The sequence below is a fragment of the Ochotona curzoniae genome, unplaced genomic scaffold (assembly GCF_017591425.1).
Source record: "Ochotona curzoniae isolate NIBS_2020 unplaced genomic scaffold, NIBS_Ocur_1.0 scaffold_3890, whole genome shotgun sequence".
NCBI lineage: Eukaryota > Metazoa > Chordata > Mammalia > Lagomorpha > Ochotonidae > Ochotona > Ochotona curzoniae.
In genome coordinates, this window is record NW_024467115.1 from 16,073 (window position 1) to 40,928 (window position 24,856).

The following is a 24,856-nucleotide window of genomic DNA, read 5'->3' on the forward strand; positions in this document are numbered from 1 at the left end:
ATGGTAAAAGTTAGGAAGTTTTTTTTTTTCCCATCCTGGCTATCAATCATTTTGGGGGGGTGGGGTGGCAAATAAATAACCTTTCAGAGTTTCAGCTTCCTACTGGGGTAATAACAGTTGTTGTGTCCCAGAACTGTTTTGAAGCTTAAGCTAATCAGCGTACATAAAATACTAAGTGAACCTATCATTAGTAAAGGGTGAAACATGCTAGTTTATAATACAAAACTGGTTTCTGAAACATGGATTAAAAAACAAGCCACAAAATGCAAAGAACACTTTATTGATGTAATTAATTACTAAACAGTGAAATATTAAAACTATGGTTTAATTACTGTACACATTTTAGAAATTAAATTATGTTAAATTCTTGGAGAAGTCATAGATTTTAAGTTATATTAAGGAGTTCAATCTCTGAATTTGAAGAATAAAGTTCAATGCCACAATTGTTGAAATAATTTTTTCTTCAAGGAATTTTTTCTGCTGTAAAAACTTGAGAAGCTTGCCTCCTGGCCTTGAAAAAAAAAATCAGAAAAGTATTCATTGCAATGTGGAAGCCAATGCATTAGAATACATTAATTATATCCTAATATAAGATGATAAAATCTGGAGCTTTTTAAACATAATGAAAATCCTAAAGGAAAATTATAGTGTTACACGTAAATTTAGGAATAAACATTCTTAAAGTGAAGTGATAAACAAACTGAACAAAATTTCAAACAAAACAGAATGAAATTAAAAAAAAAATTTTCACCTTTTCTAAGGTATAATAACCCAAGGGGAAAAAAATGTTAGCTCTAAGTCAGAGGAAGACAGATAAAAACAGAGAGGCCGGACTGAGATAGGGCTAGAACAGAATCTTTAAAAAGTTTGCTGTGGGACGGCACGGTAACCTAGTGGCTAAAGTTGTCGCCTTGCACGAGCCAGGATCTCATCTAGGTGCCAGTTCTAATCCCAACAGCCCCGCTTCCCATCCAGCTCCCTGTTTGTGGGCTGGGAAAACGGTCGAGGATGGCACAAAGCCTTGGGACCCTACATCCACATAGGAGACCTGGAAGAAGCTCCAGGCTCCTGGCTCTGGATCGGCTCAGTAGACGGATGTTCTTCTCTGTCTCTGCTCCTTTCTGTATATCTGCCTTTGCAATAAAAATAAATAAATCTTTTTAAAAAAATTTTGCTGTCTCAATATAGTCTGAAAACTTCACTTCAAATTTTTTTCAATGCTTATGACACCTTTTCATCCTGAGCTGCAAATCAAGGCATACTAAATCAAATCATAACAAGATAGGTTAAACCAAGTTGACAGTATAATGATGATAGAATGAAAACCCAAGAATTAGATTAATTAATTTAAACATCTCATGGCAAAATATGGAAACAAATTCGGGAACAGAGTATCATTTATTACTTAATTGAACTGCATTAAGAGATAAAATATAAAATAAACCCCATCACCAAAACAAGTGCTCTAACATCTAATAGGGCCTGGAATTAGTAGAAACTCAAAATATTATTTATGGCAGAATGTCTTAATGGCAATTAAAAGACAACTGCCAGGGTAAAAGATTTTCTTTGCCTTAGAAAAGCAACCACTGTCTTTAAAAAATTGTTGCATACAGTATGGCTGGAAATGGAGGTCATTATATTAAGTTACATAAGGCAATCACAGAATGAGAAATACCACATGATTTTACTCCTATGCAGGATCTAGAAATAGGTGATCTCATAGAAATTAAAAACATAAGGGTGTCAGGGCTGGTATTGTGATACAGTAACTGAAACTGCCACTCATGATGCTGGAATTCCACACCAGGGTGCTAGTTCATGTCCCAGGGCCTCCACTCCTGATCCAGTTTCCTGCTGATGCTCCTGAGAAAGCAATACATGAAGACCCAAGAGCTCAGGGTAAAAGTCCAAGCCACTAGGTGCAGCTTACTCCAGCCTCAGCCCTTGTGGTCATTTGGGAAGTGGACCAGCAGTGGAAGAGCACATTCTGGCTCTGCTCTCGCTCTCCCTCTGTTACTCTGTCTTTCAAGTGAATAAAAATTTACATATATACATATGTAAATATTTACATATAAAATTTACACATATATATATGTATTATCTCCTACCAGACTCTGAGGAGGGAAATGAAAAAGCTTAACTGAAGTTTATTAGATTACAGAAAGCTAAAGGAGCACCTATAACATCAAAATGAATGAGTCTCTCTCAAGCTTTTATACCATAGGAGTTGTCAGAATTCATCACTTATTTGACATTACATATCAAGTAACGTATTACAAAGTTAAGTATCGTAGTGAAGTTGCGTAAAGCTACTGAAAACTATTAGATATCATTTAAAATCTAAAGATGCCGATCCAACAAATTAAATGACATAAAAACAAACGTCTTTGCAAAACTGATGAAAAAGAATAAAGTGTGAGCAGGCACAAAGTGGTAGCACTGACTCCCCCTAAGAATGCTAAGTTTTAAATTCAACTCCTACAAATTTCACACATTTCAATACTTACAATTTTCTCTTCTGGAGAAAGAATACCTTCTACTGCCACTATCTGGTACTGCTTATGTTTTAAACTTCCCACAGGTTTCCGAAGGTGCTTGAAACTGCTGGCTTCTATGTCTTGTTTTAATAGTTTCTGCATTTCTCGAGAAGGACATCCAGGATCAAATATAAGTAAACATAATGTCCGGTTCTTTTTCTCTTCAATTCCAACAACCAAACGACTGTGCCCTATCAAAAATAAAAGATCTATATCAGATCCTTAGGCAGCAAATAACATACACACTGGCGAATATACATATTATCTCTGCATATTTAGCATATGGCCATATGTGTGTTCATAAAGAAAATACACTGTGTCTCTTGGACATGTCTATACTTATACTCTCTTTTGAGATACGCAAAGTACTGTTTCTCACCTGTTGAATTTTGCTCAATTTTATTTTCTAAAAGCTTTATTACAAAAGATTCTACTTCTTCTCCACTGCATGCTATTTTTTCCTCCCCTTTTTCTTGAACTTTTTTCTATTCCTTATCCTCCATTTTAACCTAGCTCAGACAAAATCATTTGAAACTTACCTATTTTTGGACAAAACTCTTTGGGCTCCAAAAGATAAAGTAAAATCACGTATTCTAAAATACCAATAGGGAAGATTTAATCTCCTGTAGCTTTTCCTAAACAATGAAAATCCTAATGCTTAACTTCTCTTTATTGGTCTCAGTTCAAATTGTCCATTTAACAAAATTTATCAAGCACTGAGCTGTTAGTCATGGTTGTGGCAGTAACGCGTACAGCAGCAGTAACGTGTACAGCAGCAAACAACCTCCTGTGCCTGCTTTCATGTAATTCACATCCTCATAGCAGGAGACACTCTTGAATCAAGGTAATTAAGGGAAGGAAATGCCAGGGGTAGGTGGCAGGAATAACTAGCTGCCCTTTTAAATAAGGCAGTGCCTTATGAACTGAGCGAGATAAAGGACAAATCATGAAGAGTGAAGCAGATACAGAAAAGAGCCAACGCCAAGAGCCCAGAAGGTGCCAGGCTTATCAGAAATCATCATCCGAGAATGCACTGTAATGATGAAGCAACTCAGAAAATCAGGCCATTGTTCCAAGACTTCCCATTAGAATCTATTTTTTTAAAGATATGTTTAATTATTTGAGAATCACGGGGACCGAGAGAGGGAATTTGGACAGCAGTTAGCATCAGGAAAAAAAGGAAAAGTGTGTGTGTGTGTATTAGTGTTTTATGTGTTGGTTCTCTGCCCAAATAGCAACAATGGCTAAGGGAGAGGCAGGCTGAAGCTAGGGACCAACCTCAGCAGGTCTCCCATGGGGGTAGCAGGAGCTCAAGCCCTCCAACCATCCTCCTCTGCCTTCCCAGGTCCAATAACCACTAGGCAGATTGGAAGCACAGCAGCTGATAAACTTGAACCAGGTGCTCATATGGGATGCTGCAGTCAGAGGCTGCTGCTTAATCCACTACACCACAACACCAACCTCACCTATTACAATATACATATTTTTAGTTTATATAAAATAGACAGATGTCACTTACATTGAATACAGATTGAGGAGCTGAGTGATACTTCCTACCTTCTTCTCCCTCTTGTCTGCATTCCTCACCCAACTCCCTCCCATTATCTATTTTTTCTAGTTTCTACAATAGCGTATTTTCATTTCATTTCATAATCACAGGTTTAACACTGAAACATGTAGAGATAGCAACACAGACCAAGTGGAAAATAATAACAAAGAACAAAAAAATCTCTATCACTTCTCAGGAATAGAAACCAGGGCCACACGTAGTAATCAAATCCCAGGACGTCACCCTTGTAGCTACAGAATCTTAACCTATCCTAAAGCACTAGAAAACTATGTCTTAACTGTAATTGATACTCACCTTGGTGCTGAAGATAGATAGGAGGCTTACAGGTACACACTACCTTTTGATTCCCTTCTCTCTCTGAAGAATAATAATTTAATATCCAGTCAAATAAGCGAGGGTGTGTGCCTAAAGGGCCAGTTGACTTGTGAAAATCAACAATACGGCACCTACAGAAATGCGTGGAGAATATTTTAACTGTATTTTCAATCAATGGAGCTATCAAAAATACTTTTGCTTATAATTCATTTTACCTAACCATTACTTTCAGCCAAGGAAGATAAAGTCTAAAATTTATTATATATTTAAGAAACCTATTTTTTCATGAAGAAGTAACTATAATTATTGTTCACAATAAAGTCAGTGACTGACACAGAGATTACAAATACTTTTGACATAAAAAAAAAAACACTCCATGAAAAGCATATGACAACAGCACTTAATTTTTTTAAAAAGTCAACTATACCTAATCTGAGATACAACCGTGTTCATCACAAGCTAAGTTCTGGTATTAGCTACTCAATAACAATTTACATATATAAAAATATCTTAAATATTTTCATTTCTCTCAAATTCCAATACAGACAAGGATTCTGATAAAGACCTCTCTTCCATTTAGCACCAGACTAGGGAGAAATGAGGGAGTCACTCTTAAATAAACAGAATTTTTTTAATCAGAGGCACGTTTTTGGTACGTCCAACTACATTAAAAAGGTCAGGCATAATTCAGCTATTTAATGCTGGCAACTTTTTACTGAGTTTCAAGTGCTTGAATGAACTTCTAGATATATTATCTAGCAAGAAAACAGTGGTTTTGGTTGAAAAACTTGATTGGCACTTGATTAGACTTAGATTAGACTTAGATTATTGAATAGTACGTTAGAGAGTAAAAATCAGAGAGAAAAAAACATTGAATGACTAATAAAGAATATCACGGTATTGTAACGGAAAGGCTTTACAAAGGAATTCAAGTACCAAAAAACAGTTGGATATATCAAACATTTTAGAAGAAAAACTTTCCTTAAGAATATAAGAATATAACCGCCAAAGGAGTATCTAAGTCCAAGAAATAAAACAGAAACAGTAATAAGCTAAGGAATATTTTAAAAGCTTTTCAGGAAGGGAAGTAAAATAGGGAATATTTACAGAACCATAACATAAAGTCTGACTTAAAAAAAGCAGAGATGAAAAAACACTACGATTGAAAGTGTTAGGTGACAGACAAACTGATAACTCAAGCAACATGTATCTACAAACACATATTATTTAAATACAATAAAAGTGGGCATTTGTTATAGCTCAAAGCAGTTAAAATACTGTTGGGGAAACCTGCATTTCATCTTAAATTTTATTCTTTGCTCCGCTGCTGATGCAGCTTCCTTTTTTTTTTTTTTAAAAAAAGAATGTATTCATCTGAAAGGCACTGTGACAGAGAAAGACTGACAAGGATGTTGCATCCATTGGTTTACTTTTCAAATGACCCCAAGAGTCAAAGCAGTGCCAAACTGATGCCAGGAGCCATTGTGGGTGGCAAGGGCCCAACAGCTTGAGCCATCTTCTGCCGCTTTCCTGGGTGCATTAGCTGGATGGGAAGCAGTAGAACCAGGACTTGAACCCGAGGGTTGTGATGCAGAATGCCAACAGCACAAGCAGTGGCTTAACTTCACTGCACAACCGCAGCAGACCTATGTTTCTGCTTCTGACTCTACCTTAGAGCTAATGCAACTCCTGGGAGGCAACAGGTGATGAGGGTCCAAGCATTCAGATCTCCAGTATCCATTAGGAGACCCGGACTTAGTGTACTTAATTTTATATTGTAACTACTTCTTTAATTTAAAAAGAGAAACTCCCAGATATGGAAGCAATATTAACTTGGGAATTTAGGTACATACTTTACCCTAAGGGAGGTGAGGAGTGTATATATTTCACATGCTCCAATCCAGGCTTTTGTTCCCTGTAACTTGTTGTTAAGCTGCGTAGCACCTTGAGGGTCAAACCCTTCCTTCCAGGCATCTTCAATCATAGACTGGATTTTGGGGATACAAGGAACTGACATACCTAAAATTACATAAGCAAACTTAACATGTAGCAGTTTAAGATAGTTATTACTGATGTATCTTCAATTACATAATTTTCTCTTCATCCAACCATAATATAGGTTTATGTACATAATCATTATAATCCTTCTTTGCTTAGACTCTTCATTATGTCTGCTATATATTAAAGCATTCCACAGCATAACTATTTTATCACGTACCTTTCAAGCAGTCATCAAAAACATCATTTTGCAATAATGATGAAAGGAGCATCTGGAAATTTCTGTATCCACAGCCCCAACCTTTGTCGCCTAAAGATGAGTGAAAGTGATCCACCACAGCGGAGAGCCACACGTGCCTCACTTCCATGGCAGCGCTCTGGTAATACCTTTGAAGCGCTTCAATAATTCCTAAAACACAAGAGATATAGGAGATTTAGAAGCATTTGTTATTTTTATTTAATTGTCTTACACATTTCTGTTACTAACCTTTGCCTCAGCCCCTAGCTACATCTTGCCACTTCTTTGCCCTCCTACTGTTACAACCTTATTCCATGCACCTGCTTGATACTGAAATCCAAGTTTCCTGATGCTAGTGCATTGCCTATTAAATGAAACGCTTGGCATCTTTCATCTCTGCTTCTGAAACAGTGTTGAATGGATGTTCCTCCTGTCTGTGTTCTTAGACACACTGCTGGAGATGATTCAGGCTTAGTATGTGAGTTACACAGAAAGTTATTTTCAACCTTGCCTGTATCTCATACTATTCTTATACCATCGTTTGAAGGCTCTGATGTAACCAAACACAAAAAACATGATTCTACCCATGGAATTCTACAATTTCAGTATTGGCTAAGCACTTTTTATGTATGTATCGCTACACTAAATGCCAAGGATAAAAAGATAAATACAATAACATACCTTGAAACCCCATACACCTGGACTATCGCAAGTGTATTTTTATATTGATAATCTAAGTGTCAGAACAAGAGACATCTCTGTTTTTATCTTCTTTTCAATAATCTCTCCTGTTGTTTCAAAATCCTACAAATCCTGGATCAAATGGTACTGCCTTCACAGACTTGTTTCCTGATTGAGATTTTTTCTGAATACTCAGTACATTAATGTTTTGTACACCTTGGGCAACAGTCACATTCTGCCAAGGCAGGATACTTCAGGGCTTTTGTTCATCCTTTACATCTTCTACAAATTCTAGGAAGCTCACTGGCAAGAATGTCTTTGGTCCTTACTTTCTCAGAGTATATGCAGTCAAAAAGATAATCACTACTGCTTTTCTTCTGAATGAAGGGTATCTTCCAGAGAATTGGGTTTTGTTCTTCATTTTATTAAGATTTATTTTTATAGAGAGAAGAATAGACAAAGATAAAGATCTTTGATCCACTGCTCACTCCTCAAATGGCATCAATGGCCAGAGCTGAGTCAATCTGAGGGTCTCCCACATGCATACAGGGAGAAAAGGCTCGGCCGTCCTCCGCTGCCCTCCTAGGCTACCAGGGAGTTGGATGGGAAACAAAACAGCTGGGACACAACTTGGTGCCCATATGGCATTCTGGCACTTACAGGCAGATTATCCAAAAAAACCAGCTTTGGGGTTTTGTCTTTTATGAGGTAAATACAAGGTCAATAAGTCTAAACAATCAAATGAACCAACAACTGTAATTCTGCCTAGTACCATTCCCAGACAATTTGGATCAAGATTCCTGGTCATAGGAAAGAACAACCAACATGGTATAGGACATCAGAACTAGGAGCTGTAGTGTGGAATGGGTACTTCAGGAGTTCAGAGAAAATACGATAATTGTGAATTCTGCTATCCAGACTTTTAATTTATGCTGATGCAAAAGCCATAAGCAATCAGCAGAAACTGTATTTCTAAATCTGTCTTCTGATTTTTCTTCTGAGCAAGCCATAAAGGGTGATGCTATGTCAATAGCATGCAGCAGCAGTGAGCCACACTGCCAGGCAGCCAAGTCAACACACAGATAAGCAACCAATATGCAAAAGTTGAATCTTACTAAATTATCACAGTCAGGTTATTAAATTCATTTTTAATTTTCAATGTTAACAAATTATGTTATAGCTATCAAGTTGTAAACTCATAAACTGAGAATCATCTGTAATTTCACCTATTTCTTTGTACTTTATTTATTCTAGAACATTTAAAATTTTCTATTCTTACGACAAATATTGTGATACAACCTTGTTAAGCTGCAATGCCAGCATCCCATGTTTGGTGCCAGACTGGTGTTTAGCTGCTCCATTTCAACTTCAGCTCCCAGCTAATGCTCCCAGGATAGTGTAAGACAGCTGGGATGCTTTTCCCCTGCCACCCACATAGGAGACCAGGATGGACTTGCAAGTTCTAGGCTCAGGCCTGGCTCAGCCCCAGCTCTTTCGGGCATTCAGGCAGTGACTGAGTGAATGGAAGACCTTGTTTCCTCTTTCTCAGTGTTTTACCCTTCTTTTCTGTAACACTGCCTTTCAAATAAACAAATACACATTTAAAGGAAAAGATTCTCTATTGTCTAGCTCGCATTAAATTACCTCCCATTAGGCTGCACTGATCCAAAACATGGTAAGGATCCATAAAAATTTGAGGAAAAAAAATCAAGGAAGGGAGGGAGAATCATTATGCTTTCTAAACAAAAAATACACGAAAATGCTATTGTAAAAATTAAGGGATAAAAGGGACCTGATGGAAGAAACAAGACAGCTAAGTATGGTAATCTTAGAGCTGTATCAATGAAATTCAAGAAATCTTACCATTACATGAATGAAAACTGAAGGAAAAGGTTCAGTTTCAAGTGTCAACATTCATTATTTTAAGTAAACTAGTGGGCTTCATGTGAGCTAGATCAGGGAAGGGCCAGATTGGGCTGACTGTTCCTACTGGTGCAAGCAAAACTTAGAGTGGGTGAAGGTTGGTTGGACTTTGCCACAGCGTCAGCTGGCAGAGGCTGGCACTGAGGGCTAAATCTGTCAAGTTAAACTCCAGAACCATCTGGAGAGTGCATAATGCAGGAGTGGGAGTGGCCTAGTAAGGAAGGAGTGGGCACCTCCCTCTTGGGTTACCACTCCCACTGGAGAGCAGGAAAACCAGGATAGGGGCAGGGGTAGCTAGATAGAAAAGCACCCCCCAGTATGTGTGTGGGCTGGATAGTAAGGCAGGTTGGGTTTGAACTAGGCTTCAGTGCCCATTGACATGTCCGAGAGCTAAATGGGATGTGGGACAGACTGAACATGTCTATGATACATACTGGCATGCATGGGAACCAAGGTAGGGAGCAGGCCTGGTGGAGGTTACGGGGAGTAGCCCCAACTAGGCTGTTGCTCCCACTGGTTTGCGTGAGAGCCAAGTATGAAGTGGGCAGGATTGGGCTGGACTGCAACACCCATTGGTTCGCGTGGAAGACAGGGCTGGAAACAGAACTGACCCAGCAATTGAAAGGAGCCGCATGCACATAAGCTGATTGGGGCGACGGACTGTGCCAGACCCTGTACTGGCAAACATATACAAGAATCCAGTCTGGGATCACTTCAGACGAAATTTCTTTCGGGATCCCTTCAACTGAACTGCTGATCTCAGAACCCCAACCATGAAGAGATTATGTCAGCCAGTGGATTCTGAATAGATTTCTTCGAGATTGGAAGAGATTGGCAGCGATTCAGAACTATTGAAATATCAAAACTGCTTGAGCAGGACCCTCAGAGCATGTCTCACATTGGGGACCTGGGATGGGTGGGAGGCTGGGTGGGGCTTCTCCCTTTGTTTCTCTCCTGACCCCAGGTACAGGGGGAAAAATGATATTAGTGTGGAAACAAAGGTATTACCCACTTTCCTGTAGCTCTTGACCATTTGTACACTAATCAACTATGTAAGATTATTAAAAATAAATAAATAAGTAAATAAATAATACGTTCAAAGGAGTCAAAACATTTTTCTTGCTTTAAAAAAAGATTTATCTATTTTTATTGGAAAGGCAAATGTATAGACAAAGAGAGACAAAGATCTTCCATCTGGTGGTTCACCCCCAGGCTGGCCACAAAGACCGGAGCTGAGTTGATTCAAAGCCAGGAGCCAAGAGCTTCTTTTGGGTCTCCCACAGTAGTGAAGAGTCCTACAGCTTTTTTTGAGATCATTCTCAACTGCTTTCCTAGGCCAGAAGCAGGGAATTGGATGGGAAGTGGAACGGCTAGGACACAAACTGGTGTTCATACGGGATGTCAATGCTTACAGGTAGAGGATTAACCACTTGAGCCATGTGTGGGTCCCAAAATCTTTTTTTATAAAGTATTTGAACATATTGCTCTCTTGGTTAAGAGTATACAAAGTTGGGATTTTGAAATGGGTAATATTCAGATGATTTTGATTATTACTGCAGGGTTATGGCAATTTTAAACTATGATTTGATGTTTAAGTACTTACCAGAAGTTTTTGTTTTTCCATCATCAATACCAATAGCTAGGGATTCCATCATATCAGCTTTCCTCCTATGAAATTCAGACGGGTGCATTCTGCCCCGGTTTACTTCTATCTCCATATTCCGTAACTGTTGTTCTTTGTATCCTCCGGAATTATCTAAACCATACTGTCTCTATTGAACATAAAAGGAAATGATAATTGTTAACATACATAATTTATCGTTTCTTGGCCTTTCGGCTAAGATCAAGTGTAACATACTTATAATTTATTGAGGATAGAAAGGACGAAATATCAGGTTTTACAAGTCACAATATTGTTTTGTTTGAAAACAAAATCTTCCACACATACAGCACAAACGTGGACTTAATAACTGACAGCCATTCTTCTGAACACTAAGTAGGTTCCAGAGATTTTCTTTCCTTGCAATAGGAAAAGCAGGGGATCCTATCTTGGTATTGAAGGTATTACAAAATGCTGAAAACTTGTGGACATGTTGTACATTTTTAAAGGAAAATTGTCGGTGCTTTTTACCTGGTTCCTGAGTTAGTCCATAAAGGCCTATCTTTCCTACAGTGCATTCTTTCAATGATGCAACCCAGAAAATGAACGATAACGCTCTGGATGGACAAATGATATACACAACCTCTTCTACAAAAATCTTTCCTAAACCAATCAAATAAAATTGAAACTGTTTCTATTGATAATTTTGAAAATTATGTGAGGCCAAAAAAAAAAAAAAAAGATTTAGGCATTGTCAACTGTCTTTCAACTTCATAATCCTTATAGGAAAACGCTTTGCAAGTAAGTAAATCCTAAGGTAGACTTTGCAAAGCACATTTCTAAGACATAATAACCATGTGTGAGATAATTAGGAAAAAAACCAGATACATTATCTGGGAAGATTATATGCATAATCCCTGTTAATATATTAATAGTACCTGAAGTCATAAAGTGTACAAATCTTAACTGAACACTGAACCATCTACTGGATCCTAAACCCTGTTTTAAATTTATACATGAGCTTTTCAAAATGTTTATGGAACATGAATAGTATGAAAAAAGCTATGTATAGACTTGAAAAACTTTTTGAGCCATAATAAATCTTTAATTTCATTTTTCCACAAACTTTACGATATTCAAAAACTTTATCAAAGGGACCAGCCTGGTAATATACAGGTTAATCCTCAGTTTGTCGAGCTGCTAACCCAGACGGACACCATTTGTGCTCCACTTCCAATTCAACTCCTCGCTTGTCAGCTGGGAAAGCAACAGAGGATAGCTCAAGTCCTTGGGTCATTGCACCCATGTGGAAGATCCAGAAAGAAACTCTAGGCTCTTGGCTTCAGACTGCCTCAGCTTCAGCTGTTACAGCCATTTGGGGAGTAAACTAACAGAGACAGTATCACTCTGTCTCTTCTCTCTGTAAATATGCCTATCAATTAAAAATAACCAACCAACCAAACAAAAACCTTTACAGCAGGGACTGGGGCAGCTTAGTAATGCAGCTTAGAATTGCAGCTTAGTAATGTTAAGCTACCACCTGCAGTACTGCAGTTCCACCATTCCAAATGGGTTCAGGTTCAAGTCCTGGATGCTCTTCTTCCCAATAAGTTCCCTACTAAAGGCCTAGGAAAGCAGCAGAGGATTGCCCAGGTGTTTGGGCCCCTGCAAACATGTGGGGAACCTGATAGAGACTCCCGGCTCCTGATTTTGGCATAGCCCTGCCCTAGATATTGTGGACATCTTAAGGAGTAAAACGGCAGATAGAAGACCTCTCTCTCTGCCTCTGCCCCTCTTTAGTAGTGCTCCTTCCAATAAATGCATAAATAAATCTTAGAAGATGGCCCAAGGGCTTGGATCCCTGCTTTCAACCCAGGAGACCTGGACGGAGTTCTGGGGTCTTGGTTTCTAACGAGCCTAGCCCTACCCCACCTGTTGAGGTTATGTGGGCAGGTATTTAGGCAAACAGAAGATCTCTTCCTCTCTCTGTCTTATCCTGTCACTCCGCCTTTCAAATTTAAAAAAAAAATCATAAAATTAAAGCAAAAACTTTGTGGAAATGACTAGCAGAGATGACTCTAGAGTATATAAATTAGAACTGAAAAAAGAGAAAATTTAAATACATTAAAATATAACATGTTATTGGTTTAGTTCAACAGTTAAATGAAGTCTCCAATATCAAAAGTATTTTCCATTGAAAACTAGTTTTTCTAAATGCCCAAGATTGAGATTTTTGGGAATGTAAGACTCAGGAGATAATTAGTTCTAAGTACAAAATTCACCGTTATGACCCAAAAAGACTGGAAAAACTTTAATTCTGCTTCCTACTCTGCCTCAGCTTACACAGATTTCAATTCAAGATTCACAGAGTAATAGCCACCTGTTCCTGATCTAGGAAGCTATGTCACTATTCTCTGTTTCTACAACATGTTGCAGGTAGGGCTAACTAGTCTCTCTGTGGATTTGTTGTGAAGATTTTGCGATATCATGTATAGGATGTGATTACTTCTTGTCAAAATGAAAACGTGTAAGTGGTGGCCATTATAGGGGCTACTATCTTAGCAGAGTGGGCTAAGATTCTACCTGTATTCATCCAACAGCAAGGACCAGTTTGGGTTGAAGGCCAGTCAGGAAAAGCCACTGTTCCTACTAAGACAGGAGGTGAACTGAGTAGGGCTGGCTCATGGACCCCGGTATGCTCGAAATCTGACATTGGGAGAGGTTCTGATGGAGGAGCCTGGGCAACTCTGGCAGGACACTGACCCGGCAGGTAAGCGCAAGAGGCATAATAGGAAACAGCCCAGAACAGGCCATGAAAAGTTACCCATGGGCATGCATTAGGCATGGATCGGGGGAGGACCAGGCTGAATCTGTTCACATCATCCACTGGCAAATCCAGGCACCAGAACAGTGTGGGTCGAGCCAGGTTCAGTCACAACAAAAACTAGTGCACAACATGGAATGCCAAGGTGAGGTTGCCTGTGCCAGAAGTGACCGCAGCACCCAACCAGCATACCTGAGAACCAGGAAAGGAGGGGGCGGAACCGGCAGGGGAATAGAGGTGGTTCCTTTGCTGGACAGCTATTCCCCCTGGAGAGCATGAACTAGGATGGGGGCAGACCAGACTAAGCAGGGCTACAACACCTGTACGCCTCATGTGGACTAGATCAGGTCATGTGGACTAGATCAGGGAAAAGCCAGGCTGGGCTGATTATTCCTACTGGTGCAATCTACAATTAGAGTAGGTGAGGGCTGTTTGGGCTTAGCCACAGCATCAGGTGGCAGAAGCTGGCACTGGGCCTAATTCTGTCAAGTCAAACCACAGAACTACCTGGAGAGTGCATAATCTGGGAGTGGGAGAGGCCTGGGAGGGAAATAGTGGGCTCACCCCTCTTGGGTTACCACTTCTATGGGAGGGCACAAAAACCAGGACAGGGGCTGGGGTGGAATGGGGTGTGGGACAGACTGGACTACTGCTACATATACTGGCAAACTGGGACAGGGGGCGGGCCTGGTGGGGGTTATTGTGGGTCGCTCCAACTAGGCTGCAGCTCCCACTGGTTTATGTGAGGGCTGAGTATGTCCTGGGCAGCAACAGGCTGGACTGCAACACCCACTGGTTCCAGTGGAAGTTGGGGCTGAAAACAGAATCAACCCAGGAATTGCAACCATCAGCTGATCAGGGCCATGGACTGAGCCGGGCCCTGTACCTGCTAGTACAAACAAGAATCTGGTCTGAGAACACCTCAGACGAAGTTTCTTTGGAGATTTCCCCAATCAAAATGCTGGACTCAGAACCCTAACCAAGAAAAGAGAGAAGACGGAACAGGTCAACCAATCATCTCAGCTATATGTTGGCAGCGAAATAAGGGCAAAAGGAGAGACTATGATGGACTATGTCAATCAGTGTATTCCTGAAGGACCTCATAGTGCTTGGAGTGGCAAGATTGGCAGCAATTTAGAACTGGTGAACTATCAAAACCACTTGAGCAAGAACCTGGGAGCATACCCTACATGCGGGACCTGGGGAGGGTGGGAAATTGGGTGGGCCTTCTCCCTTAATACCCCCCTTTAAACATGAAGGAAACAATATGGAAATAATAGTCTTACCCACTTTCCTATAGCCCTTGAACCTTTTTACCCCAATTAACTATGCAAAGATTGTCAAAAACATAATAAAAAAAAAAAGATTCTACCTGTATTGTTGGCATCGTATGACTGTTCCGTTTCTGACCCAAGTTCCTGCAAATGTGCTGGGAGGGCAGTGGAAAATGATCCTAGTGCTCAGGCCCTTCAACCACATAGTTAGAGTTCCTGATTCCTGGCTTTAGCCAAGCCCAAACTGGCTTCTTTGCTCATCTGAGGAGTGAACCAGCAGATGGAATATATCTCTGTTTCTCTGTCTTTATTACTGTGACTTCCAAATACATAATGAATACCCAAATACACATAAAATATTCTAAAATAACAATGACAAAAACAGGATGAACTATTGAAACTGTATTTGTAAAATAAGAGTTCTACCAGATCAAATTGTTATTAATCTTCATACCTGTAGCTTCTGAAATTCTTCTACTTCTTGTCTTGATTCTTCAGATTTCCTCTGTCTGTCTTCCTCTTGTTGAAGTTGGTGAGCCAATTCTAAATCATTAGAACACTGAACTCTGTCCATGCCTAGTAGATGTTTAGATTAAAATGATTACTGAAAAATCAAAGCTTACCTATTAATTACGTCTATTTTTAAAATAGAGCAAATTATAATCTGTTACTGATCCGTGATTATGATGTCATTCAAACTCTGAATCCAAATTTAGTAGAACTTAGAACAGCTTGTATAAAGAAATAACTTTCATTTAAAGCATAACTAATATTCACTAAGAGCTTAAACTATAATAAGCCTTTTAAACTAATTATCTCATTTATCTTCACAAAAACAACTTCATGAAGTAGATACTAACTACAGTGGTAACCAGAATTTAATAAGAAAAGAAGCAATGTTCATTGATGGTGCATTAACATAACTAAATTGATTTTTTGAAGATTGTAGGAGGGGTAGAAAACACTACAGAGCATAATAATAAGCATTTGAAAAGTATGGTTGTTAATTGATAATCACAAGCAAATGATAAAGCTCAACATGCTGCCCTGAGTCCTCTCTCCCAGAGATTCACACTTCCTTTAGTGTCCTCATTCTAGTGCTTTGTCTACTTGGCCCTCCAATCTCATGATTTAGGTATGAATTGAAAATTAACGTGTTCTTCCTTTTTCAACTATTGGTAACTGTTGAATCTTACCATTTGGTCCTCCTTTCATTTTTGGGGATATGCAATTCTTAGCTGGTTTTTAAAATCAACCCTGGGGTCATCTACAGTAGTTTACTCAAATCACATCTTCCTCTCCTTACCCACAATAGGTTTCCAGAATAATATATGTACTCACACAAAACCTAACACAAGCAGAACAAGCATTATCAGAATTTCACTCTAGTAGGGCAGTATCTCTTTTACAATGTTGTCAAAGGGAAGAGAGTACACCAGCTGAATTCGTAAGCAGAGAACCACCACAGGACTATATGATCATTGCCCCAGCAATTCTCATATTGAGTTAGGCTAAGTGAGCAGGCATGCATTCCAGGAACATCACTGATTCTGGTACTATGACACTGAGTATTGAATATCTGCAGTAACAGAAATTACCAAAATACCTTAAGAAAATGAAATAAGTGTCCAACCTTTTAGACTCTACTTTATATTTTCTTTCAGTGGAACTGTAAAACTCAAGGCACAACAATGATTACTTAGGGCCACTGTTTACAAGGATGGGAGACAGTCTTTTTACAGGGTTATCAAAAAACTGACACATAATTTTACAAATGGGGGCAAGCAGCTGGAAATTCAGTGGAAGATGTTAAGACTCATTTCTTAAACCACATGTGCTATATGGTAACTTCCTCATTCAATGATTAATGCTTGATCAACACTCAGATACTTCTAGCTAAAGGAATGACTTCTTCAATTTATAAATAAAACATTTCCTAAATTGCAAAATATTTTTTAAAAAAGTTATCCAAACATGTGTGCCATCTAAATATCCGTGCTCTGGGATGATATTCAGTATACATAACCAGTTCAGGTGTTGGTCACCACAAATTCCCCTTTGCAACTTCTCTGTGGAACAGCTTCTGATGCAAAAGGTACAAGATAAGAACTCTTTAAACAAATTCTTTCAATAAAGACAAGGATTTTTTTCCCCTATAAATAACTAATCTAAAATTTAGATATGTCCTAGAAAATAGAAATTAAGGGAAGATATTTTTATCTTTAAACATGTTATCATACCTTGTTGAAAACTGCTTTCTTCTAAATGCAAGTCAACATGCTCTTGGAGAACCCGGTAATCTGAACAGATGAGCCCGCACATAGGACAGTCATAGAGAGGGCGATCACAGTCTGTATGAGACATAATTGATTTTTTAAAAAAGATTTATTTTTGTTTGAAAGGCACAGTTACACAGAGAGAAAAGAGACAAAACACTTTCCATTTGTTGGTTTACTTTCCAAATGGCCACAAATTGGGAGCTAGACTGATCTGAAGCCAGGAGCTTCTTATCCCACGTAGGTGCAGGGGCCCAAGCACTTGAGCCCTCCTCCACAGATTTCCCAGGCCACAAGCAGGGAGCTGGAATGAAAGGGAAGCAGCCATGACTCCAACTGGCACCCCAAGAGGAAGATAGCATCTCAGGCAGAGGATTAGGCTATGCCACTCATCACACAGATTTTACTTTGACATTTCTTAAGTTTTTTTCACCCATGTCATAAACTAACACTACTACCTTTATTATAGCAATCAAATATCTTTACAGTTCCCAATTTAGGGCAAAGATGAGAGTCTGAGCAAAATGAAAAAGCTCTGTTACCATTACAAACATAATTTTTAAAATAAACTTTCAAACCTGTAATCAAAACATGAAAGGAAGAAAGAAAATTCAAGTGATAGCTTGATATCTAGGGGCCACTTTAGATTTGGGGGCTAAATTTTCAACACCTGGGAAACTGAGTGGTCCCGCTTGCTACCTCTGCAAGACTGAGGCCTGATGATAATGGGCAGAGGAACAGAATGGCAAACGGTTCCTCTTCACTCAGTGAAACACTGACTAACCCACACAGAGCAGGTTTTGAAGGTAGAGACTGTGAACTACCATAGGGAAGACATCATGAAGCTACTTCAAACTTATAACAGATAAAGACTAAAATAACAATTACAAAATGCAATAGGACATCCAGAGCTATAATAAAGAGTCTAGAAACCCATCAAATCAAACAGCCACCTCTGAAGAAATGGTGCTGGGGTAAATCTACCAGAGAATATACTAGTCTCTTTAAAATCCTCACTGAAAAGAAAGTAAGAATAGAATCTTTGATGTTGGGACTGGAGGTGGCATTGTAGTACAATAAGTTAAGTGACCATTCCCTATGAGCATAAGATTGAGAATCAGACATCCCCTAAGGATCTAGCTCCTTGTTAACACCCCCTGGGAAAGCAATAGAGGTGGCCCAACTACTTGGGTCCCTGACATCAGGCTCCTGGCTTTGGCCTGGTCCAACCCTGATCATTTGGACCATGAACCAGTGGCTGGACGATCTTTTTTCTCTGCCCACACTCACTAACTCTGATTTTTAAATTAATGAATCAATCTTTAAAAAGAAGAAGGAGAGAATAAAGCGAGGAAGGAAACAAACAAACAAACCAGGACACCAGGACAGAAAGTTTTGAAATAAAAACAGAAAGGAGAAACATCTAAATATTAAATAAAATGAATAATCACTGAAGTAAAAATTGAATGGCAAAGCTCAAGAGAGCAGTGAAGTAGGTATCAGTACTAAGAAAATATTTCCTACAGCAACACTAAGAGATAAATGTATTTATGACTAACATTCCTAATACTGCAGGAATAAAAAGAGAGCTTTCAGCCAGTTCTCTGCCATAGGGCTCCTCTTGCCACCGGAGGCCTTTACTCATACCTGTGGTCCCCTCAGCACGGCAAGCCATCCCCTTCAGCCCTTCTAGCTTAAAGTGATTTCCAAGCTCCCTCAGCATTAATCAATTGTACCCCACATCACTATGTAAGTTTATACTTTTTTACTGATTTTTTAAAAATCTCATTTTGTGTAAAAGGTAAAGAGACAGAAAAAACTAACTTCTTGGAATACACAAGAGAATCCATGGTCAACAATTAAACTTAGTGTTGAAGAAGACTAGATAACTATATAAAAGCTGATATTTCTATAAACCTGCAAATGCCAAGTATGTAAGTGACAAAAATCAATTTATAAAAGTAATAGAAACTATAAACAATAAGGCTAAGTTAGATTTCAAGAAAATTAAAAACCTTAATGCAAAAGATACAATTTCTGTAGACTTGATCAGAAAAACTGTCACCATGGTACATTATAGTGAAACTTTTAAGAGTAAAACATACAGATTCTAAAACATGCAAGAGAAAAATCCAGATTATCTTTTGAGAATTTTAAGTAGACTTTCAGCAGATTTCTCATTAAAAATCCCAAAGACTAAGAGAAAATGGAGATACAGTTCATCTTAACAAACCTGGACCAAGCTAAATTTATTCCTGGTAAGCATATGCAGGTTCAAGATATGAAAATCAATTACTGTATCACATAAAAAAACTGAAGAATTAAAAACCATATGATTATCTCAATAGATGCAGCAAAACATTTTGATAAAAATACAACATCTTCAAAACTTAAGTTAATTGGGGACAGAAGGAAGACTGCTCAACACGGTCAAGGTGACGTATGAGGAACCCACAGTATCATACTGAGGGAGGAAATGTTGGAAGCATTTTCACTAAGATCTACAACCAGACAAGGATGCCCACGTTTACCACAGCTTTTCAACACAGTTCTGGAAGCTTTAGCAGATGGAAGACTTTTCTTTGTGACTCTGCTATTCAAATAAATAAATAAATCAACTTTCATACACACACACACATCTGCAGTAATATGATACACAAACCAAATTCCAGGAAACCACATATTAAAAACACTAACTTTACTTATAATTCCCAACAAAATGAATGTTGTACCTTCGAAAGAAGCATCTAAAAGATCAGCATGGTTTGTTTTCACATGAGTTTCCATATCCTGGCTACAATCCTCTATTTTTCCACAGAATGGACATTCAGGAGTACCATATACGGTTTCATAAACTGATCCTTTTGTTCTTGGCATACTAGGCTCTCCTTCCTCACTACGCACGCGTTTTGTTGACTTGGTTAAATTCTCTGAATAAAATTCTTCATGTTTTAAAGCACCATCCTCACACAGATTTTGAGTTGATTTCTTTGGATGATTAGATGCACAGGCTGAATGAATACTTGAATTAGCCTCTATTCCACACTGTAAGGTGCTGTCATTGTTCTCTGAACTTCTGTAATGCATCACATTTAATCTCTCAAAGTTTCTTTCTTGTGTGTCCTGCTCAAAATGAGCAGTTTCAATATGAAAGTTCATTTCATCATAATTTATGCCAGACAACTTGCAGAATGGACATATAACTTCATTTTCCATGTGAACAATGAGGAGATGAGTCTTCATGTCTGGTTCTGAACTTAGTGTTTCTCCACAAATATCACAAGACAGCATGGCGAGATACGTAGCTGGAAAAAAAAATGGTTTTAAGTTGCAAAGCAAGAGTTAAAGATAATTCATAAAATGATTTGGAACAGTCTGTGCATATCTAGTGTTGGACTAGTTTGATGATAACATTTTCTGTGTATTTACTGTTCCTGAGGTATACAAACTTACTGATGAATCTCAACCAAAATTTCACCATTTAAATTTAATTTTTAGGATTCAAGGAAATGGGCAATAATAACAATTCCTAAAAATAAAATATTTTAAAATAGGTCTGGTTTGAGGTGGGGCAAAAATGATATTTCAAAAATGTTGCAGGTAAGATGCCAGATAAAACGGAGGAATCAAGCAAAACTACGAAGGTACCCAGACATAGAACTTTCAAAGTTGATTTAATGGGGAAAGAAAATAAACACATCTTAATAGCAAGTGGCACTAATGTAGCTTTAGATATGTCCAACTGTCTTAAGTACTATCATTATTCTCTACACAAGATCTTGACTCAGTACACCACAGCCTGAAAGAGGTGGGACTGAAAAATGCTGATGCAGTCAAATTCCACAGCAGCATCTCAATCAAAAGGAGAAACCTCCTTAGTGGGAGGAGTAGAAAGAGCACTTTTTGGGCCTGGTGTGGTGGCCTAGCAACTGAAGTCCTTGCCTTGAATGTGCTGGGATCCCATATGGGCGCCGGTTCTAATCCCGGCAGCTCCACTTCTATCCAGTTCCCTGCCTGTGGCCTGGGAAAGCAGTCGAGGACGGCCCAAAGCCTAGGGCCTCTGCACCGGCATGGGAGACCCGGAAGAAGTTCCTGGCTGCTGGCTTCGGATAGGCACAGCACTGGCTGTTGTGGTCACTTGGGGAGTGAATCAGTGGAAGGAAGATCTTCCTCTCTGTCTCTCCTCCTCTCTGTATATCTGACTTTGCAATAAAATAAATAAAATCTTAAAAAAAAATAGCACTTTTTGCACAGTTGAAAGAACTGTTTTAACATGTCAGATTGCATCACTTTTGGAAAAGCATTTTATCACATTGAAATTTGGTCCATAATTTGAGCTGAGCTAACACCAGTCCAGTTCTTGGATTACAAGGACTGGCTACTACATAAATGTGATGGTAAGAATCTGTCGTTTTTAAAAAGCAATCATCAACACCATCTTCCTACTAGGGATTATGTACAAACAAATCAGAAATATATCTGTGTATATATATATCTTATATGCAATATATAAATATATATGTATATATATATATATATATATGAGTAGTAATCCCTTCATTTTACAGATTTGGCTTCATACTACTTCACCTTTCCCTTATTTATTACTTACTTTATTTTTCTCTTTTCTCTGCAAAGTGAAAGCAGTCCGATTTTAGAAGGTAGTTTTCCTGACCAATCCCTGCCCCCACCCCCAGCAGTGGGAAGAACATCATACCCAGGGTTTCACGGCCTCCAGTGGCTGGGTGAGGCTAGACACAGCATGCACCTGGACTTGGACTCAGAAGAGACCTACACCAAGGTCAGGTCAGTTGCAGGACTGAGTTCTTGGAAGCCGCAATAAGGGCGGGACTGCCACCAGACCAAGTCTGTTCAAAGTTCCAGGCCAACGTCTGGAGAGCGAACGAAACCCGCCAGCCACCCACTGGGTCCCAGCTGAAGCTTACAGTGAGAGGGCTGGCACTGCCTTTCTTAGCCGCCCGAAGATGAGCAGCCGCCCTACTGCTGCTTCCTCTCCGGGTCCCGCGGCGGCAGCAGCTGCCTGTCCCGTCTGCAGAGGCAAGCGGGCGCTGCGCTCGGAATCTCTCTCCTGTATTCCGAGTCTAAGCTCCAGCCCTTCCAGCACCAGCAGATTCAGAGTCTGCGGGAAAATAACGAGCGACTTGAAGAAACCTTATAACCGAGCACCGAGTTCAAAACAGCACTTCCTCGGTCAGCAGGAAGGGCAGGAATCCCAGCATGCCCCGCTGCAGCCGCTCAGAGCTGTGGTGCTTTCTGGTAGTGGTAGTCCCTTTGGCGTCTTCCTCTTTCACTGGCTTTCGTTTTCATTTTAACGAGGTTTTTTTTTTTTTTTTTTTTTTTTTTTTTATTCAGCGTAGGCTGGTTAAGTGCACAAACTCTGAAGCTGAACTTCCGAGGTTAAAATCCCAGATGCTGTGTTTTTAACACAATGACTTTTTATATAAATAGCCACCATTTCCCTATTTTACCTTATGGGATCATAAAGTTCAGTAAGTTGAAAATTATTAGTGACTAGCAGCATCCTGAAGTCAGTATTTTCTGGCATTGCAAATTTATCTGTCCTTTCAAGTCATCTGTACAAAAAGATGCCACAAAGTGGGGTATATGTAAGCAACAACTACGTATGTCTCACGTTTCTAGGGGATGGAAGTCTAACATGAAGGCTCAAGCGGATTGAGTGTTTGTGGTCAGTTATGGATAGCACTTCTTAGTCACAGCATCTTTACTTGGTGGGAGGGACAGGGCAGTCCCTTTGCACCTTGAGACAAAGGCATACAAGCTCATCTTGTGATCTAATCATTTCCCAAATTCTCCTTCTCTTAATGTCAGAGTTAGGAGTCAACATGAAGTTGGGGGGCCGGGCACAATCATTCAGCTATTAGTGTTATGGGGTGCAGCCAGTGATAGCCAGCACCCATTGACAGTGGGCAAATGAAATGTGACTGTGTCCTCAACCCTCTGTCCTGAAGGTAGGTCCTTGCAATGGAATGTTAATTCCATCCGCAACCACTCCCCCGACCACTTAGGTATTCGCTCCTGCCCACCTGTGACTCACCTATCATCTGAGAAGGGATGGTATTGCATTGTTGTGTAACCACTCCCCTCACAAGCCCTTTTAAAAGGCCTGTGAAGTAGGGACTGGCTCTCTTTCTGGTCAGGTGTTTCCTTTACTCTGGCACCTGACTCTTGGCTGACCCAGGACAGGTGATCCCCTGAGTATGGTCCCTGTATACTGCTTAGATTGGACAATGGATATAGCAATGTTGTTTCTGGTTTGTGTGCTGTCAGGAGTTCCAGGAGAGGTGAGGCCTAGTAGTGATAGAAAGTGGGCAGAGAAGCCAGGGAAAGGTGAATGTCTGCAACTTTTTAAGTGTGTCCAGGTTATTCATTGCATGTCTCTTAGGATAACTTATATTGTTGGGGAAACTGGGTCATAGGTCTTCAGCTTAACAGATGGTCTTAAGGATAATGACCATTTGTTCCTCTTGGGTTATGTTTGGTTGGATTACGTTTGCTTGGATTGTGATTGGTACTTATAATTTGTTATTTCCAGTGTGCTCTATTGTCATCAAGCTTGGTTAATAAAGACTCCTTAATAAACATTAGACATGTCTAGTGCGATTTCACTCACATCCCGAAACAATAGCAAAATAAGATAAGGCCAGTTAAAGCAAAGCGACCAGACTCTCATTTTCCACCTTTGGAAGAGGTTTAACCATTAAGACATTAAACCCCCTTTCTTTGAACAGCTGTTAGAAGGGATGAACTAGTGAAAAAAGAATTCTATTAATCTGGTAGAGAGAGTTGGAAAAGATGTTATTACAGGCCAGCTCACGGATGGAAAATGCTATAGTTGGTGTTTTATACAGATTAAACCTGCACTGTGCTAGAACAGGTTAAGCCTGTGCTGTTGGCATTCCATAGGGGTGTTGACTTGAGCCTGTCTCTTCCACTTCTGATCCAGCTCACTGAAAAAGGAACCTGCAAATGGCCTAAGTACTTAGGTCCCCACCATTCATTTGGGAGGCTGGGATGATGTGGAAGGACATTGTGCCCCTAGAAGGTCAGCGAGCACAGGATTACAATCGATAGGATAATACTTGTATGAAAACTACTGAGTGTGAACCATTTGTACAGCTAAATGGATACCACTTGCATGAGAACAACTGAGTGGACAGCATGTGAATGAGAACACTTGGTAGGATATTCTGATCTACCTTTAGCCCTGCCACTGTTAAGTTTTTTTTTTTTTTTTTTCACTGTAACAGTTAGGGACATCATACCAAATCTGATGCCTGCCTGCACTGCATTTTTTTTCTTGAGGTTTAATTATTTTAAAGATTTATTTATTTTTATTGGACAGTCATATAGAGAAGAGGAGAGACAGAGAGGAAGAGCTTCTGTCCATTGATTCACTCCCCAAGTAGCCACAGCAGCCAGAGCTGAGCCGATCTGAAGCAGGATCCAGGAGCCTCTTTGGTCTCCCACACAGGTGCAGGTTCCCAAGGCTTTGAGCTGTCCTCTACTGCTTTCCCAGGCCTTCAGCAGGAAGCTGGATAGGAAGTGGAGCAGCCAGGACATGAAGCAGTGTCCATA

The 24,856-nt window shown here is 39.5% G+C and overlaps 1 protein-coding gene across 2 annotated transcripts; it reads right to left on the bottom strand.

The window, feature by feature from the left end:
* Window positions 1-264: 264 nt before the first annotated feature.
* On the bottom strand, window positions 265-22,451 carry ZUP1 (zinc finger containing ubiquitin peptidase 1). 2 transcript variants are annotated; one of them, XM_040965268.1, is made up of 10 exons: window positions 22,186-22,451; window positions 19,972-20,544; window positions 17,204-17,314; window positions 15,418-15,539; window positions 10,869-11,037; window positions 6,644-6,832; window positions 6,279-6,444; window positions 4,405-4,556; window positions 2,511-2,731; window positions 265-511 (listed from the first exon to the last, which is right to left on the bottom strand). In XM_040965268.1, the coding sequence occupies exons 2-10, from the start codon at window positions 20,528-20,530 to the stop codon at window positions 464-466; spliced, it is 1,737 nt and encodes a 578-aa protein (XP_040821202.1). In that variant the 5' UTR covers window positions 20,531-20,544; window positions 22,186-22,451; the 3' UTR covers window positions 265-463. The 2 variants fall into 2 exon arrangements, with proteins under 2 accessions (XP_040821202.1, XP_040821201.1); XM_040965267.1 differs by having other exon boundaries at window positions 21,957-22,451.
* Window positions 22,452-24,856: the final 2,405 nt, after the last annotated feature.

What these genes read in the sequence shown, in the direction of transcription:
- ZUP1 (XM_040965268.1), bottom strand. Translation starts at nt 20,530, where the DNA reads ATGCTGTCTTGTGATATTTGTGGAGAAACACTAAGTTCAGAACCAGAC. An exon ending in AAGAATTTCAGAAGCTACAG is followed by an intron (nt 11,038 to 15,417) that starts GTATGAAGATTA and finishes TATGTTCAATAG; the next exon opens with AGACAGTATGGTTTAGATAA. An exon ending in CTCACCTCCCTTAGGGTAAA is followed by an intron (nt 4,557 to 6,278) that starts GTATGTACCTAA and finishes GCATTTCTGTAG; the next exon opens with GTGCCGTATTGTTGATTTTC.